The 19,797-nt window shown below is 37.2% G+C and overlaps 1 protein-coding gene across 5 annotated transcripts in view; it reads left to right on the top strand.

Moving 5' to 3' along the window:
- Positions 1 to 19,797, top strand: part of ATP2C1 (ATPase secretory pathway Ca2+ transporting 1) — a 160,714-nt gene that overhangs the window by 119,888 nt on the left and 21,029 nt on the right. For all 5 annotated transcript variants that reach the window (XM_057315964.1, XM_026497001.4, XM_057315966.1 and 2 more), the window contains exons 17-21: positions 4,155 to 4,311; positions 7,483 to 7,653; positions 8,905 to 9,002; positions 17,717 to 17,767; positions 18,681 to 18,847. In XM_057315964.1, the coding sequence (XP_057171947.1) occupies positions 4,155 to 4,311; positions 7,483 to 7,653; positions 8,905 to 9,002; positions 17,717 to 17,767; positions 18,681 to 18,847 (644 nt within the window). The remainder of the gene's footprint in view (positions 1 to 4,154; positions 4,312 to 7,482; positions 7,654 to 8,904; positions 9,003 to 17,716; positions 17,768 to 18,680; positions 18,848 to 19,797) is intronic.

Below are 19,797 nucleotides of genomic sequence, written 5' to 3'. Positions count from 1 at the left end.
GGCTGGCACAGTTGGGGGAATATGCGACTCTTGATCTCACAGTTGTAAGTTCGAGTTCCACATTGGGAATGGAGCCTACTTCAACCTTGTAACACAAAGTTTTCAAAAATTGCATTTGAGTTGGATAATTTTCAGCTGATGTCCCTCGACATAGAGTTCTACAGCAAGAATATGTATGAGTTTATTTGGAAGGTCTGTTTCTTTACATTTTATGTATGATCACATAGTATTTCAAGATAATGTGGCTCATGTAAAGTTTAATGATTTGACTTCAGCAATTTTGAATCTAGCTTCATCAGAGTTGTACTTTGGAAGTTGTATTTTGATGTTACAATTTAACTGATCTTCTCCGTTGTGGGAGTGGGAGATAGGTAGCAAACAGGATATAAGTTTGAAAAGATTTGTGATTATTCTTCTCATTTGCTGATCTGAAGAGCTTCTCTTACAAAACAAAACCAGCCAATGTAACTAACAAAATCCAAACCCACTGTTGTGACTCAGGATCTAGAAGAGGTCAGCCTGGCACAGATGTGGCAGATTTACTAATTTAAAAATAATCCCAGTGGCTCAAATAGTCTTAAAAAGCTTTCATTTGAGCATGTCAGTATACATTTATTTAAACTCTTCTCTGGAACCTGCCAAAATGACAACCAATGAATAAAGGTTATAAAAAAAAGAAAGTACAGAAGACTCAGAATGAAGATGGAGACTAAGGCAGAGAGCTAAAAACAGGAGATCAGTTTGAAATTCTGGGTTAGGAACCAGTAGAACTTCCCCAAGTGCCTTTTCTGTTTCTTGAGGCCAGATCATTAGCCCTTTTTTACCCCTGTAGAATATCAGAAATCTCATCTTGGAGATAAGAGTGGAGGTCAGAATTAAGGCTTACAACTGAAAACAGAGTGATTAAGGGCAAGTCATTGTCCTGTAGGGGGTAAGCCGCTAGCCCTAATTCCACTTTCTTAGAATGCCTGCGGGGAGATCTCCCTATCCTCACTCTATAAGTAAGAAGATCAGTTGTAGAGAAGCTGACTGGTCCTAGGGAGTTCCCATTGGTACAGAGTATTTTTTTTTTTTTTTAAAGTAAGCTGCATACCCAGCATGGAGCCCAACACAGGGCCCCAATCCCTGACCCTGAGATCAGGACCTGAGCTGAGATTAAGAGTTGGATGCTAAACTAACCGAGCCACCTAGGTGCCCCTAGTACAGAGTATTGGGAGGAAGGGCAGAGGGAGAGGGAGAAGCAGACTCCATGCTGAGCCAGGGACCCTGATGTGTGGGACTCGATCCCAGAACCCCGGGATCATGACCTGAGCTGACAGACGCTCAACCAACTGAGCCACCCAGGTGCCCAGTACCGAGTGTTCTTAACTAGCTCTTCATTCACTGGTAGAGTTTACTAACTCCTGGTCATCATTTCATCACCCTATAGTGAGGGCCATCATTTGATAAACCCTATCAATGCCCATGGAGCTTCTAGACCTTTAATTTCTTCAGTCTTAATGGACTGAATGGGACTGCTGAATAGCAGTCAGGGATTGCCAGATACTTGGGAAAAGTCTTCAGTATGAAAGGCACAGACCAAACCAACAGAGAAAGGGGTCTCAGCAAAATGATGATAATGCTAGATGCGGAAGATTTCCAAAGACAATAGAAAATGACAACAAAATACCTTAAATAGAATGTTTTAAAAATAAAGTCAAGGAATGTGTCAGAAAGTGGAACAAAAGGTCAAAGAGGTGCTTAATAAAAAAGATAAGGTACAAAAATCAGAAAATAAATGGGAGGGCTAACACCCACCTCATAGTGGTAACAGGAAGAGAGTCCAGAAAATGGAAAGTTTTTTTTTTAAAGATTTGTTTATTTATTAGAGAGAGAGGTTGAGCGTGCACGCACACACAAGAGTTCACTGGAGGATGGAGAGAGGGAGAGGGGAAGCCATCTCCTCGCTGAGTGGGGAGCCTGATGCGGGGCTTGGTCTCAGGATCCTGTGATCACGACCTGGGGCATAGTTGAAACCAAAAACCAAGAGTTGGCCGCTTAACTGAGTGAGCCACCAAGGTGCCTCCAAAATGGGAAGATTTTGTTAAATAGCACAGAAAATTTTCCAGAGGAGGGACCTCAGCTTCTAGAGTAAAATTGCCTGCCAGCTGCTCAGCACAATGAATTATGTTAAAGAAGGGTGGCATGAGGGATTAATACAACAGTGCCCATAATCAAGAAATTTGAGGATGCTTTAGGAGAATTCTAAAAGCTTTCACAGGTTTGGGGGCCAGAGGGCGGCAAGGGGAAGATCATATACAAAGGTTTAGGAATTAAATTAGCTTCTTTAGACTTTTCAGTCGTAACACTGGACTCTGGAGGCTGGCAGATTAAATAGAGGAATGTCTTCAAATTGAGAGGAAATTTGTTCTCAGCTGAACTTAAAAATGTGATAGAATAAAAATGTTTTCAGATATTCTAAATCTCAAAATGTGTATCCCATACACCTTTTCTTAGATACTTGCAGATATTTTATTCCAAGATAAGACAATAGATAAGGCAAAGGAAGACTTAAAACTCAAAGAGTTCTAACCTGGAGGATGGTACAAAGAATCCCCAGGATAGAGGTGAAGAGAAGTTCCTGGATACTAGTCATAGAGCAGGCCTACAAATTGAGCAACTCAAACTAGAAAGGAGAACAAGACTTAAGATCTTCAGTAATGATGTGGGAGGAATGAGCTTACCTGCTCATTTAATCACATGAAAAATGCCATTGAAAAGGACTTTATATTGCATGGAAGAGTTTGGGGATAATTAGTAATAGGTATAAATAGGCAAACAAAAAAAGAGGAAGTTATAAACCTTTTTTTTTTTTTTAAAGATTTTATTTATTGGACAGAGAGAGAGACAGCCAGCGAGAGAGGGAACACAAGCAGGGGGAGTGGGAGAGGAAGAAGCAGGCTCCCAGTGGAGGAGCCTGACGTGGGGCTCGATCCCAGAACACCCGGATCACGCCCTGCGCCAAAGGCAGACACTTAACAACTGAACCACCCAGGCGCCCCGGAAGTTATAAACTTTTAAAAAGATAAACAGGAAAGGAAATATATTTGATTTATATAGGTTATGGAAACAACGCCATACCTTCCTGTTGCCTCCCTACCTCCTAATACCTGCTCACTAGTTACCTGGGGACCCAGGCGGATGAAGCTGCATCTCAGTGTGAGCACACTGCCTTAGCAGGGCTAGAGGAATAGCACAGTATTTCCATTTGGAAGTGACACAGTGCTGCTCGTATTTGTCGGCCAAAACAAGTCATGCCTGACTTCACAATGGGAGAGGAGGACAGGGAAATACATTCCTGTAATGTGCCTGCAAGAAGTGGGATGTTTGTGAACTGTTCTAGTGACTATTACTTCGTTCAGCAGCGGGGAATCATAAAGTAAAAAGAACACTGACAACTTTTGCTTTAACTATATTGTAACGATGGGGAATGGAGGAATAGGTAGTAGGAGGGGCCAGCTGTCAACCTGTCACAATGGACAATGTATAAAATTGATCAGTGAAAGAGTAGCAGTATAAATGTATTTAAGAACATGGAGATAAATACCAAGGAACAGCTAAAAGAGTTAAAATTGGTTTGGCTCTGTGGAGCAGGACTAGAGGTGAGAAAGTTTGGACAGGTGACTGTAGTTATTCATTGCAAGCTTTTGTTTAATGCTTTGCTAGGGTAAAAAGTAAAAGGTTCTGATAATACCCATAATTACAAGGTAGTTGTGAGAATTAAGTGGGATTGTGAAAATTAAGTGGGATCACATACATTTGTACATATAATAGCAACTAATGGAAAGCCTGAACCACTGCTTGTGGGCTGATGATAGATCTCTTTCCTTTTCCCAAACCTCAGAACGCCTAATCTAGGGCTTCGTATAGCATTGCCTTCAGTGTGTGGAGGTGAGGGTGGGGGAAGTAGATGCTGTTTTCTATAGAGGGTAAAGAAAACTTCCACAAATGAGCTTTTAATCTTCAGAGTTCAAGTGCCATTCAAAGCCATAGTTAGGCTTGAGTAACTTCGCTGGGGGATTATGAGAAATGCATGCCATGTGTTGTTGGATTCCAGTGGCAGATATGTATAAGTTGAAATTAACTTGAATTTATTTGCTGTTTTTTCTTTTTAGGACGGACCAGAGATTTGTTTTATGAAGGGTGCTTATGAACAAGTGATTAAGTATTGTACTACATACTACAGCAAAGGGCAAACCTTGACACTTACCCAGCAACAGAGAGATCTCTACCAACAAGAGAAGGCACGAATGGGCTCTGCAGGGCTCCGAGGTAAGGCCATTTCAGCATGTCCCCTGAGGTGGAAAAGTAATGCTTTTTTTATTCCTTCCTTCCTTCCTTCCTTCCTTCCTTCCTTCCTTCCTTCCTTCCTTCCTTCCTTCCTTCCTTTCCCATTGCCATTTTCTTCCTCCCTCCCTTCTTTCCTCCCTCCCTCCCTACTTTCCTTCCTTCCTCTTTCTCCCTCCCTCTCTCCTTCCCTTCCTCCCTCTCTCTTTCTCTCTGTAATTGAAATAGAGTTGACATACAATGTTATATTAGTTTCAGTTGTACAACATATTGATTTAACAAGTCTATACATTGCACTGTGCTCACCATTAATAGTGTGGTCACCATCTGTCACCATATAGCCTTATTACAATACTGTTGATTATATTCCCTATGCTGTACTTTTCATCCTCATGACCTTTTATTTTATAAATGGAAATTTCTCTCTCTTTATCCCATTCACCTATTTCTCCCATTCCATACCCTCCTCAGTGATGCCGCCTTTTAATTTTAGATGATATGGTGCTTCACATCTGAGCTGTCCAACTCTATCCCAGGCTTTGTAGAACACTGCCATTTCTGAACTATTATGTTTTAGTTGGCTATTTGGCCCCCAGAACACAAGAAGTCGGGAATGTAGCAAAATGTGAAATTTCTGCTTACAGACCTGCATTGGTCTCTGAGTAGGTGATAGAAATTTTATCTTAGACAAGTTTTTCTTGATGGAGGAAGGTAAAGTGATATTACTCCTTTCTTATTTCATCATTTTGTGACTGTCTTATTTATTAATAGATCTAAAATAGTTTCCTAAATATTAACAGTTTAAGCCTGTAATTTGTCCTTTAAACTGAGGTGATTGCTTACTTGTTCCTCTCCTGCTGACCTTCCCTTGCCATTCACCAGAAAGGAAAGAAGTGTCCAGATTCGATGTACTGTAGGGTGACTAACATAATATAATAAAAAATCATTTAAAAAAAAAGTGTCCAGATTCTGCTTTATGTCCGTGTTGCTGACTGAACAGTGATGGGGAGAGAGGGTCTGCTATGCACATGCACATTAGGCTGTTTCTCCTAGGACAGCATGTGTAGGACTGAAGAAGCAAGGGTTGGGGCCATACCTGGTTTTTACCTTCTGGGTAGTCATCTCGCTTGTAGGGAATATTATACTTAAATAGTCTCTCTCAAGGAAATTGGAAGACTTGGCCTCCTTAATCTTATTATTTTTACAGAATGAAAGTCAAGCACAATCCTGGGAGGAGGAAGCAACTTAATATAAAAAACACTCCTCTTATTCATGGTTCACTTAAGCAAGGGCTCTCTGTGGTTATAACATATTTGGATAGATCTTCAGAATTTCTGCTCTTATAATGAGCTAGGTTTAGAAAGATATTCTTGTAGCTTTGAAGGCAAAGTTTTGTTGTTCTTAGCAGTTCACAGCAAGAGGGTCCAAAGTTGACTTGGGTTTAGAGACGCTAAAGAAGTTTCAGAGGTTTCACACTTTTTAATTTTAACTCTTTTCATCCGAAGGATCATGGAGGTTTGTGTATGTGTGGTTTGGTGTTGTAACATTGTGAAATAGACCAGAGTTGTTAGAGGAGAAAATCTCTTTTTCACAGGGCTTTAGGGAAACATACTGGTCATTTGTCTCTTGCTTCATGTCTTTTCCTTTGGCTAACCTCCACTTTCCTCCTCCTCCTGAAATTACCATAATGGGAACAGAAAGACTTAAGGTTTAACTTGATATGTACTTAAGTTACATCTTATAAAATAGAAGTTTCAGGTTACATCTTATAAAATACAAGTTTCTTAAATACACATGACTCTTTTGATTTTGAAATTAGAGTATGTTTCGTTTTTATGTTTTAGTCAGGGACCCTCCTCATGAAAAAGGTCTACCTAATCTTACCCCAAACAGTAGCAGTAGATCTTCATTTGTGCTAAGGAAGCAAACAAATAAATACAGGATACGCTAGGCTAATTCCACCTCTCCACTGAGAGTGCCAGGAGCTGATCGCCCTTTCTTAGGTTTTGCTGAAAGACGAATTGATACTCACTATTCCTTTCTGTTGTCGTTGCTTCTGTTCCAACACCAGGCACTATCAAGTGTCTCATTCTCTCCAGGTTTTGTAAATGCCTTTGGGGCTCACATCTACATAAATAGGTATAGGACTCTGACATTGGGAAAATAGAAGCCATTTGCCTCTAACCTTGGTTTTCCAAATATATTTAATCCTTCAAACTTTCTGCTTGAGTAAGAATGGATACTGCTTGTGATCTGGTTATGGCTTTTCAGTTTCTCCATGAGATACATTTATTTAGTTAGTGTGCTTTTTTGTGTTTTCTCTGGTAAATTGTTCAGTCTAATAATATTCCAGGTGGGGACACATCCCTTTGACTCATAAGGTAGTTACCAGAAGTTCCAGGATTCTGAGAATAAGCTAAATGATATTTGGAAATGGACAGTGTTTTGTGTTCTATCTTGAAGTGCCCGAGGATGACGGGAAACTCCCAATATGATTTGGTGGTGTTAGATATTCTTAGAGAACCAAAGTTACAAATAAGAAATACTTACTAATGTTATGAAAAGAGTGAAAGAATCCAAACTACTGTTACTAGTGTTTGTGCAGTCACTTTACAGATTGATTTACCTCCCAGGGTTTGTCACGTACAAAATTGTCATATGTTGTGTATAATTAATTAATATAGCCTTCTCTTCAAGCTGTTCAATTGTTCTGGAGACCTATAAAATGGAAAGATGAAGATACATTCATTGCAACCCCCTTCATCAGTGTCTGTTTAAAACTGACTTTCAAAGCTCAACAAACCCATAATTTCTCCAAATACTGAATTATATTTTCTAAAGAGCTAATAGTTGATGTTTAGAGGAACTGCGTGTAGTCACTTTGTAAAAACTTTCTTTATTAACTCCTTATTTGCCTTTTCTGCTTAACAGTTCTTTAGTCTTATTCCTTTTAATTTTTTAATAGCTTTAAGCAACCTCATATCTAGAACCATTAAACTAATGTGTTAACATGTAATAATTTTTATAGTTAATGATTATATAATAACTAGATTGACATTATAGTCTCAGTGATTTCTTTGTCTCTAGCTTTTGTCAAGTAAATTGTAATGCATTAGTGACTTACATTTTCTTTTTTGGATTTTATTATTTCCTCAGTTCTTGCTTTAGCTTCTGGGCCTGAACTGGGACAGCTGACATTTCTTGGCCTGGTGGGAATCATTGATCCTCCTAGAACTGGTGTGAAAGAAGCTGTTACAACACTCATTGCCTCAGGAGTATCGATAAAAATGATTACTGGAGACTCACAGGAGACTGCAATTGCAATCGGTATAACTAGACTGCTCTCCCCTGCTTTTTTTATATTTCTCTTAAATTTACTGCAGTGCATAGCTTTGTGAACCACTAGATATAAAGTGTATACGCATAATACTGACATTGTACAATTAAAATGGACTTTTATTCATACTTTATATAAAAATGTGGGCAAAAATTTATTTTAGGTTAAAAAGTAGTACTATTAATTGAATACGTAACTAAACTGTTAGGAAATCACATATGTTTTATTCACAAAAGAATAGCTATTTTTAACCTCATAATCCACTGTGCTGTTGGATAAAAGCACTAGATTATGCACATGAAAGGAAACGTGAAATTGAGTTTTCCCTTTAAACTTGAGGATAATTTTCAAAGCAGACTTTGACTTATACCTGATTGAAAGAAAATAGCTTGTGTCTACATTCTTTTGTTACATCGTGTATGTGCTTATGATGTTTGAATGCCATTTAAGATTATCTTAAGAAATAGAAGAGGAGAGACTCCTGGGTAGCTCAGTTCATTAGGCATATGACTCTTGATTTCGGGTCAGGTCATGATCTTGGGGTCATGGGATCGAGCCCTACATCAGGCTCTGTGCTGGGCATAGAGCCTATTTGGGATTCTCATTCTCCCTTTCCCTCTGCATCCCCCCTTCCCCAAATATATGGGAAAAAGAGCACCGAAAGTTAATCTCCTGGAGTTTGTAAACTGTGATTCTTACTCATAAATTTAAACAGTTTGCTAAAGTCCATTAATTGTGATGTTATTAATATGTGGAGAGACTGGGATAGGAATTTCACACTCTGTGTTATCTAAGAAGAATACATCACCAGAAATATAACATTTTTGGGAAGATTATACCTAGAAAAACTTTTCAACATCTATTATCTTTTACATATAACTGTGATTACCACAGATCCACCACTGTTTTGTCTGGCTTTAGACTCTACTTAAAATGTGTTCTGATCTTTATTAAAATTGAGCTACTAAGCAAAACCTGATTGGCCCTGTTTCAGTTCTTGGGTTAAATTGTGAAAACTCTTTTTATTCTTAAATTTAAACAAAAATAAAAAAACCCAGACTTTTTACTAATTCAGATAGGTTTGTCTTACTGGTAATTTGTCTTGTGATCCCTTGGTATAAAGACAATTTGTACTTAAGAAGAGAATGGATAACAAATCATATTAAGTGAATATTATGTTGACTAGCCTAGCAAGCAAAACTAATTTGTTCAATTATGTTTTCTCTCCCATTTCACTTTAGCTAGTCGTCTGGGATTGTATTCCAAAACTTCCCAGTCAGTCTCAGGAGAAGAAATAGATGCAATGGATGTCCAGCAGCTTTCACAAATAGTACCAAAGGTAGGCCTCAGCTTAAAGCCTTTTAGATGAAAAGACCTTATTCTGAGTGTTACCATTTGTACTGTAACCTTCATGAAACTGAGAGCAGTGGGGACAGGACCATCTAATTTATTGATCCAGATCATGAAATGAAATCTTACCATCGAAGTCAGTCTTATCACTGAGAATATTTATGATGTGTGAGAGTATTTATGATCATTACGAATACCAGAGCAGATTGTTAACTTTAGCAGGAATCAGCTTTCCTCTGAGGAAGGTTCTATGGAGGTTGAGTGGTTGAATTGTATTTATAGAGTGGAGAGAGACCATTACTTTGTATTTCTTACCCTTTTGTTTTAAATGTGGCATGAGTATTTAATGCTTTTTTTAAAAAATCGAGGTATTATTTATATACAGTACAATTTACCCCTTTTAATGTACAGTTTTAAGTTTTGACAAACGCATGCAGTCTTGTAACCAACCACAATCAAGATACAGAACAGTTCCATCATATCCCCACATTCTCTTGTGTCTTTTTATGGTCAACTCCTCTCTCTACTTTTAGCACTTGGCAACCACTAATTTGTTTTCTGTCCCTATAGTTTTGCCTTTTTCCAGAATGCTCTAAAAATGGAATCATTTTAGTATGAGGCTTTGGATCTGTTTCTTCCATTTAGCATAATACTTTGAGATTTATCCATGTTGGTTGTGTATATTATTGATTTGTTCTTTCTTTTAATTGATGAGTAGTATTCAATGTTTGGGTGAATGTTACTTGTTCACTGGTTTAAAGACATTTTTATTATTTCCAGTTTTGTTGATTGTGACTAAAGCTACTATAAACATTTGTGTTTCGATTTTTGTATGAAAATAAATTTTCATCTCTCTCGGGTAAATACCTAAGAGTAATTGCTGGGTCACATTAATATATGCTTAACCTCGTAAGAAACTGCCAAGTTATTTTACAAGGTGGCTTTATTATTTTGCACTCCCACCAACAGTGTTTGAAAGTTCTAATTGCTCTGCATTGTCAGTTCTCCCACACCCCGTTCTAATAAGTAGATAGTGTTATCTTCTTGTGGTTTTAATTTCCATTTTCCTCACAATTAATGATGTTGACTATCTTCATGTGCTTATTTGCCATTCATATATCTCTTGACCTGCCTATTTTTAAAAAATTGTGTCTGTTTTCTTACTGAATTTTGAGAGTTCTTTATATATTATAGATACAAGTCCTTTAGCAGATACTCAATTTGAAAATAGGTTTTCCTAGTCTGTGGGTTATCTTTTTATTCTGTTAACACTCTTTCAGAGAGCAGGAGTTTCAAATTTTGGTGAAGTCTATTTTATCATTTTTTTTCTTTTATGGATCATGATTTCGATGTCTTCTCTATGAATACTCTGCTTAACTGAATGTCACAGATATTTTTTTACCTATATTTTCTTGCAAGTCTTAATATTTTTAGATTTTACACTAAGGTTTGTGATCCAATTTGAATTTTTGTGTATATATGTGAAAAATGGGTTAAGGTTCAATTTATTGCATATGGATGTTCAATTGTTTCAGCACCATTTGTTGAAAAGACAGTCTTTTTTTTCTTTTAGTTAAAAGCTGAAAAAAAAAGACTGCTTTTTTTCCCCTTTAAAATGCCTTTTTACCTTTGATTGTAATTCTTTTCTAACAGATTATTTATAGGAAAAGTATCTCCTCTTCCTTAACACAGTAACTTCTTTAGAGCCTTCAGGTGTAAGATTATTTTATTATCTTAGGATGCTTGTGGGGGACCCTTTGCAAAGCCTGATTTGTGGGTACATAGGTCCTATAGGAAGGGACCCATAAAGGATAGGCAGCATTATTGTATCTAAGTTCTTGATAGCTTGAATTTCTTGTACTTGTTGTTACTTGACCTGTTTATGCACATATATTTGTATATCCTTTAAAATAAGTGCTTATCATCTGACCTTTACTTTATTAGGCATATTCTACCTATTTGTTGACAGTAATAAAATGTGCTACCTTCTTCACTTAATTTACATTCAACTTATTTCCACATCTTAATTTAAAGCTTTTTATAATACAATTTTCTGATTAGAAAATTTATTTATTAGTAGTATGTGTTCATTGTAGAAAAACTGAAAACCTAGAAAAGTAAAAGCTAGAATGGAAACTGCCTGTAATACAGTCCAGATACTCAGAGGTTGTGCACCCACAGAGCATCCAAAATAATAAAATAAATTAACCTATGTCTTTAAAAAATGTGTTTAAGAAAACCTGGTTGGAACTTTATAGTGTTATAAACGTGAATATTCATTTAACATAACTTCAGCATTCCTGAAATCGTTAATTATTATTGTAAAGCATGTTTTTAATTGGTGCACAAGATTTTGCTTGGGTATACTGTCTGTGTATAAACACATGGCAAATACATGGTTATAAAATCATTTTCTTGTTGAAATTTTAGCTTCCATTTATTTTTTATTACTGTAAACAATACTTCAAGGATAATAACAGTAAGCAACCATTTACTATGTGCCAAGCAATGCATATATTACATACATTAACTATTTACTTCTAATAGCCATCTTATAAAAGATAAGGAGTCCCCTTTTTATAGATGAGGACACTGAGGCCCAGAGAATTTGGGATACTTACTTGAAGTCTCAGAGCTGATGAGTGGTGGCAGTAGCATTGGGACTGGAGCCCAGGACTGTGTGACTCTGAGTTCATCTGTTGCTTACTGATTCATTGAAAATTATTATACACGACTTTTTGTCCATCTCTGATTATTTCTGTAGAATAAATTCCTACAGGTGAAATGATTGGACCAATGACCAACACATTTATAAAACTCTTAAGATCTGTTGGTAAATTGTCCTCTGAGATGGTTTTAGTTTATATTGCCACAAACTGCTTCATACAGTAGCATTAAGTCCCTAGACCTCCAGCCTCACTTGTGGTTAGACTTTAGGTATAGTTACTAGTAGACATGTACTGTTTTACTCGTTTATGTTTTCTTTTTTTTTTTTTTAAAGATTTTATTTATTTATTCGACAGAGATAGAGATAGCCAATGAGAGAGGAAACACAAGCAGGGGGAGTGGGAGAGAAAGAAGGAGGCTCATAGCGGAGGAGCCTGATGTGGGGCTCGATCCCGTAACGCCGGGATCATGCCCTGAGCCGAAGACAGACGCTTAACCGCTGTGCCACTCAGGCGCCCCTCGTTTATGTTTTCTGTTTCTCAAGCTGTAGTTATTCATGAATGCTGTTTTCAGAGCATCTGGGAGCAGTGTGGGCATTTGCTTTATTTTACATTTAGTGAGGAAGCTATTTCCATATTTGAATGGGACTGTGTGTGTGTGTGTGTGTCCTTTCCTGATAGTTTCTTCCTGACATTTATTGCTGAAATAAATTCTGTATTAGGTTACCCTAGGGTATTGGGGCAGAGTGTACATTAGTAAATATATGTGAAATCTGCAGTTAATTAAACATTTTCCCATTAGACCTTTGTTCAACCTTTTTGTCCAAACCTATTCCCAGAGATGGTAACAAGTAGTGAAACTGACAGATTTGAAGTTTCATTTTATTTGCTTTCTTGGTTCATTTTCTGGGCTCTCTGATAAAAATGCTAATGAATTCTGGAAACCAACTTAAAGGTACTTAGAGAAAGAAGTAGCAAATTGCAAATTACAAATTACACCATCAGCCTGGACAAATTACATCTTTTCCAGATAAGAGTTTTTGTGCATTAATTATGGCAGATATCCTGATGCTATGCCAAAGAGACTAAAACAATATAAAACCTAAGTCTTGTGAGAAGCTTTTTGAATTACTTAAAGTCATCCTACTCTAAAGAGGAATTCCATAAATACCAGGGCTTCCTTCCAGGTATTTCTTTTGAATACCTAAATCTTTTGTCCAAATATTATTAATGAATTGCTTTAGTTCTTTGGACTTAGCTGGACTCCACTTTCCCCCCAACTTTGCTTTCTTTCCCACTTCATCTTGTGTTTATGGAACTCTCTTATAGCCAATATGTATACTTGGTCCGATGTTTTTACTTCATATCAGTTTGAATAGCTTTTCTTTTATTAGTGTTAAAAGCAAAAAACTTTTCTTCTAAATTGCCAGCTTTACTGAGATTTTCCCACATCTGCTAAATCGCCTTAACTCTTTTCCTTATTGAAATGTTTTTTAGCTTTCTCTTTCCTTAATTCAGTCATATTTCAGATCTAAGATTGCTCTGTCCTATTAGAGCTAATTAAAGAGTAGTATGGAAACTGAATTTTGCTTAATTATTTATAAAGTCATCTGGGTGTTCTCATTGTTTTTTGTTTATGAATTCTTCCAGTGTGTCCTGTATTTCCCAGTGATAAAAGTGGACATTGTTTTCTTCTTTGTTTTTTTTATAGTAGTACCTCCAATTGTATTTCTACCAAACCTATTAACCAAATCTCTGTAATTTCATCCCAGTCTGTGTGCTATTTAATTTTTGGAAGGTTGTAAATATTTTATTTCAGTCACCTCTATTTTTTTTTTTCTTCAGTGCATCAGGTATCTTTTTATCTTTCCTGGAAGATTAGGGAAACTGTAACAGGTTATTTTAATGCCAGGAGCGTTTTTCATTAACCTCTCCTTTAGTATTTTCCTGTTTTCTTCTTTTTATAACTTCCTTTCCCTAACACCCTTGTCTATTAGAACTCTGAGTGCTAACCACAAATATGACACTGAAAAGAAGGCATGAGAAGAGAAAAATACATAGATTTTCCTCCCTCCTTTTGATGATATTCATTTTTCTCTCCCATATTATTTCCTAAACACTCTCCTTTTCTGACAAAGTTCTACTACTTTTTTCACTGTCCTTTTACCATCCTGTCTTCATTCTGTCCTCTCCCCTCTTGTTCCCAAACTACAGAGATTCTGTTGTGTGCTTTTACCTTTAATCAATGTATTCTTTTTTTCTAGGTAGAGAAACATGATAAAGGTGAAAAGATTATGAATAGAGGAAATTCAGTTACCCCCAAGTTTAATCCTAGTTCTGTGATACAGTGATGTAGCTCAGTCTTTAGTCCTTTCTGTTTTGTTTTGTTTTAAATCTCATTTCTTTAGGCCATAATTTTGTGTCACTAAATTTAGTGTTTTTAGTCAACTAAAAAGATTGACCTGCCCTTCTGGCGCTTTAAGAACCAATTTTACTCTGTAGCACACGCAAAACGTCAAGTGAGTCTCAAGTTTTGCATTGAGATCTCCTTAGTCTCAAAACTGCTGCTCTAATTTTTGAGCTGCCATCAAAGCTTTGAAACACTAAAATCTTGTATCACCTGGTAGGTATACTGGGTGCATGTCAGGTAATTTGGTACTGTACAAAAGAAATACGCTTTCAGTCCAACAGTTGGCATCTTCACTGCCATTGTCAGTGATAACCTACAGTGGCTATGGTGGAATGATTTGCAGTGTTTCAAAGATTTGCAGTGGAACAAAGGCAAAATTTTACTCTGTTCAACCTGAGTATTGGTAATTAACCTTTTATTTAAATATTCCGTAAATCTGTGGTCTTTGGTAACACTCTTGTACTTCAGCACTGTGTGCTACATGATTAATTTCTGTGGTAATGTAGGATTTTCACTTAAAAGACAGCTAGTATACTTTCAATGCATATGTAGCTTCGTCCTTTTTAAAGACACACTCATGAGTCTGGATTTTTCAGCTTTTTTTTTTTTAAAGGAAGTATATTTTCCAAAGACGAATTATGTGATTCATAGTACCTAGAGGACCTAGACATATGTAATAATGTGATATTACAGTTAAATTGAGTCTTTTGCCTAAGAAAATAATCCTCATTTGTTTTAGACCTTTATTGAAATTGGGAAGAAACCTGAGAACAGTCTATATGATGGTCTAAGAGTCATTCAGTGATTTATTAATTCATTTTATATGTATCTATGGAGGACTGAAGGTATAGGACAAAAATCTCTCCCTTCAATGGAACTTATAGTCTAAGATAAGTAAATATATACATTATGTCAGATTAAGTGCTAATGCACCAACAAAACAGGAAAGAGAGAGATGAATGACTGAAGAGGTAGATTGGAATATTTAGATAACATGACTAGGAAAGGCCTCACTGGCAGGCCATACAATACCTAAGGAAAGAGCATTCCAGACTAAGGGAACATAAGGGCAAAGACCTTGAGGCGAGTGTGCATGGCATGTTTCAGGAACAATGAGGAGGCCGGTGTAGGTGTAGTGTAGTTCAGGTGAGTAATGAGGAGGCATGCACTTCATGCAGGACTTGGTTGGTAGTAACAGACTTTGGCATTCATTCTGAGGGAGATAGGAAGTCTTTGGAGGGATCTGAGCAGAGGATGGATGTGGTCTGACTTCTGTTTTAACAGTTTCATTACGGTCACTTTGTTGAAGAGACTGCAGGAGGCAAGGGCAGAAATAAGAAATCAGTTCAAGTATTGGCCCAGAGTGTTGGCATTAGAGGAAGGAGGTTGAATTCTGGATTTATTTGAGAATGGAGCCAATAGATTTGCTGTTAAACTGCTTGTGGCATCTGAGAGAAAGGGAGAAATCAAGGATGCCTCCCAAAATTTAGAGCCTGAGTGACTATGACGATGTACTTACCATTAACAGAGGATATGAAGGAGCATGTATTTTGGGAAATAACAGGGTTCCGTTTGTGATATTTTTAAGTCTTAGATGAGACATCCAAGAGGAAATGTGGAATAGGTAGGTGGATTAATTTCACTGGTCTGGATTTTAGAAGAGATATTGGGGCTGGAGACAAAATGCATAATAATAAATAAAATTGAAATCTGCAAGACTGGCTGAGATCACCTAGGTAGAAGTAGGGGATACTTAGACCTCTTATAGAGGAGACTTTAAGAACTAAGTTGTGGAATATTCCAACATTCAGACTTGAGGGAGGTCCAGAGGAACCTGCACAAGAGGAGCAGCCAGAAAGGTAGGAGGAAGACCAGAAGAATATAGGGTGGTCATGGAAGTCAAGCGAAGACAGTGTTTCAGGAGGAGGGGATTGCCAGCTATGTTAGGGTGCTGCTGAGAGGATAAGTCAGAAGAGAAATGACCATTGGTGTTAGCAAGGTGGGGGGTCTTTGGTAATCTTGAATAGGGTTTTCAGGGGACCACGGTCCAATTGGGATGAATTCAGGAAAGAATGAGAAGAGAGAAGTGGGAGACCACAAGTAAAGAGGAGTTTTGCTATAAAGAGAAGGGGAAAAGTAGGGTGGCAACCGAAATGAGAAGGGAAGTTTTTAGTTTTGTTATTGTTTAAATGGAAGAAATCACAGCATGTTATATACTGATGGTAAAGCTGCATCAGCGAGGAAGAGATTTTGATATGAGAAGGGGGAGAATTTCTGGAGCAGTGATCTTAAATAGGTCCGAAGGTAGAATATTTGACCTGCACTAGGAGCATAATCAGTTCGTCAGTAATAAAAAGAAGGCAAGGATCGTGCCTGGATACAGGTACTGGATGGTGGGAATTATGGACGTTCTCTTCTGCTTCTGTTTTCTTTGAAGTGGGAAGCAAGGTTGTCAGCTGAGACTGAGGTTGGAAATGGGGATAAATTGAAAGTATGAGGAGAGGAAACAGTATGAACTAATCCTCTAGGGCAGTAGGGAAGAGAATGATGTATTATGTAGATATTAAAATCACCATGGCTTGGGAATGTTGTTGGAAAGAGTGACAGTGAGGAGGAAATTAAATAAGTCACAAGGATGAAAAGCACAGCAAAAGAAAATAGTAGTATTATAGTAATATTGTATGGTGACAGATGGTAACTACACATATCATGGTGAGCATTGTGTAATGTATAGAATTGTTGAATCACTCTGTTGTACACATGAAACTAATACAGTGTCGCATTTGTTTTTAAAAAAATCTGAAAAAAAAATTTGTAAAACATGGAGGAGTGACCTAGAGCAGTGAATGAATGCCTTTAGGTAGTAGGAAGTCTAGTTTCATGCAACAAAACACCTACCCCTCTGCAGGCTCTCCTGGTGGAACTATGTGAGAGGACTGTAGGGATGGCCTTGGTTTGTGAAAAATGAGGTTAGAGAAATGTGGAAAAGTGGAGGATACAGGGGATGTTGTTGATGCCTGCCTTTGGGGCACAGTGAAGGGGTATTAGGAGACCAGGAGGTGGGATCAGAAAAAGGGATTAAATGCATGGTTTGGAGAGAGAAGATCATAACTGTTGGAGATACAATGGAAGAGAATCCAAAGAATTAACAGGAATAAAAGAGAAGGAGCAGACTGTTAACTACTCTTTAAAAACAACAACAATAAAAAGGTTCTACAGACATTGAGAAACAGCTGTTCTTTATCTTTCCTTAACACGGGACAAAGGAAAAAGGCCTTTTTTGTTGTTCGCCAGTGTAGTGAAGAAATAGATGCAAGAGAGTTTTTCCTTTCTCTGTCTCTGAAACATTTCAAGAATAAGGCTGTTTTCTCTTAAGAACTTAAATATAATGGGATAAATTGGATAACTTGTTTAGATTGTGTATTTCCTGTGGTACCACTGGTAAAGTTTGAAATGACCATGTCAAATGAGTATCTTAACAGACATATGGTATATTGCTTAAACTTGATCTCTACAAAGTAAATACAGTTTAAACTGCTAATTAAAAAAAATCATTGTTACAAGTACATGGGTTATTCTGATATTTCTTACTGTTGAAGATTTTTAGTGTATCCTGTATTTTAACAGGTTGCGGTATTCTACAGAGCTAGTCCGAGGCACAAGATGAAAATTATTAAGGTGGGTCTTTAAGATTCACATTGTTTTATCTCTGTCTCCAAAATGCTACTTCTTCTCTTTCATTATGCTTACATTACTAGGAATATTGATATAACATTAAAGTCAGAAGTATTGTGTAGCAAAAGAGATTTTTTTAATAGAGCTTTAAATGGAAGCATTAATAGAGGATTTAGTTAGCAAAGGAAGATGTAGAAGAAAACGTTAATGAAATATCTGCAACACAACCTTCTTTATACAATTGAACAGCATAGACGTGTGTTCTGACAGGAGTCCATAGCCAAATCATCTCAGTGTAAATAGCAGTAATTGCTTAGAAACTGAGTAAATACAGCAAGAAAAGGAAATGTTATGAGAGTGGGAACAGTATTTCAAAGGTTACAGTTGTTTATATTAATCAGTTAAATATATACAAAGCAACTGACGTGGTATTCATTAGTTAAAGGGCTTAAGTTCTTAATCACAGTAGCCCTCCATTTATTAGTTCAGAGTTTCTCAGCCTTCACATTTTGGACTGGATTCTTTATTGTGAGGGGCTGTCCTGTGTCTTATGGAATGGTTAGCAACGTCCCTGACCCCTACCCTCTACATGCCAGTAGCATTCCTGAAGTCATGATAATAAAAAATATCTCCAGACATTGCCTGATGTCCCCTACAAAGCAAAATTGCTCCGGAAAACTACTGCATAATTAACTCTAGATCAGACTTTTAGACATAGCGCTCACACGTGAGAATATTAATAGCAACTTTTTCTAAGCTTTATTTTAAGACCTCCATAAATTGAAGTTTGTTGAAAAATCAGTGGTCTGTATTCTTTCCAGTGTTTATTATTTGGAAAAAAATAGAGAGGAGTTGTTTATTCTTTTATCTTTGTGGAAGCAACATTTTTATCAGAATCCCCTTTTCCCCATTCCAGTCTCTACAAAAGAATGGGTCGGTTGTAGCCATGACGGGAGATGGAGTCAATGATGCAGTTGCTCTGAAGGCTGCAGACATCGGAGTTGCAATGGGTCAGACTGGCACAGATGTTTGCAAAGAGGCAGCAGACATGATCCTTGTGGATGATGATTTCCAAACCATAATGTAAGTTTTGTTTCAGTGAATGCACATCAGAGAATCTTTTCCCGTCTTTTTCTGCACCCCATCTCCAGACAGTTCAACTGGAAGAGAATTGGGATATTCAGTGTATTAGGATATTCAGCAGTGGGTGAACTAAACTGTTTTACTAGAATTAATTAATCTTATTTATGGACTACTGTGTAGTTTTGGGGACTATTATTTGTATGGAACGGAAAGGATGTAATAAATGGCAGAGTCATTCATTTAAGAAATATTTACCGAGTGTAGCCAGATGTCACATTTTTCTGGCCACCAGTGGAGTGGTACAGCAATAAACCTTCTTGGGGCCTTTATTCTAAATAAATTCAGGCTATCAGAGATATGCATGTGCATGGCCTTACAATAAGTATAAAAATAATCAAGTTTCCAACCATACGTATTTCCATATGTCTATAATTGTCCATGCTGTCAGTGACACAAGCTACTAGGTTTAAATAGCTTTGTCTTCTTCATCCACTGTTTCTAATTGATTTATGATTCTTCTGTGGTACCTGGTCATGTCAGTTGCACAGTGTTCAGGTGGAGGTCAGTTGATCCTGTTATTTGATAATCACCTGTCAGATAACCTGAATCTTCCTCCGTTCAGTGACTCATGCTAATTACATGCCTGGCATAATTCATTAACCCATGGTGGCCTAAAGTGGAGCATGTGGGAGCTCAAGACTCAGAATTGCCACGGTCTTGTAGGCATATAAGTTTGTTTTCTTTCCATTCTTAGAATTTTATAGAAATCTTGAAGGAAAGGGGAAGTTGTTTAAAAAACACATATTTTCCTAGATTCAATCAAATGAGAATTTATTTTTATTTTTATTTTTTTGGCGATTTTATTTATTAGAGAGAGAGAGAGAGCATGAACAGCGGGGAGGAGCAGAGGGAGAGGGAGAAGCAGACTCCACGCTGAGCAAGGAGCCCAC

The sequence above is a fragment of the Ursus arctos genome, unplaced genomic scaffold, assembly GCF_023065955.2.
Source record: "Ursus arctos isolate Adak ecotype North America unplaced genomic scaffold, UrsArc2.0 scaffold_20, whole genome shotgun sequence".
NCBI lineage: Eukaryota > Metazoa > Chordata > Mammalia > Carnivora > Ursidae > Ursus > Ursus arctos.
This window is presented reverse-complemented; position numbering and strand designations above follow the sequence as displayed.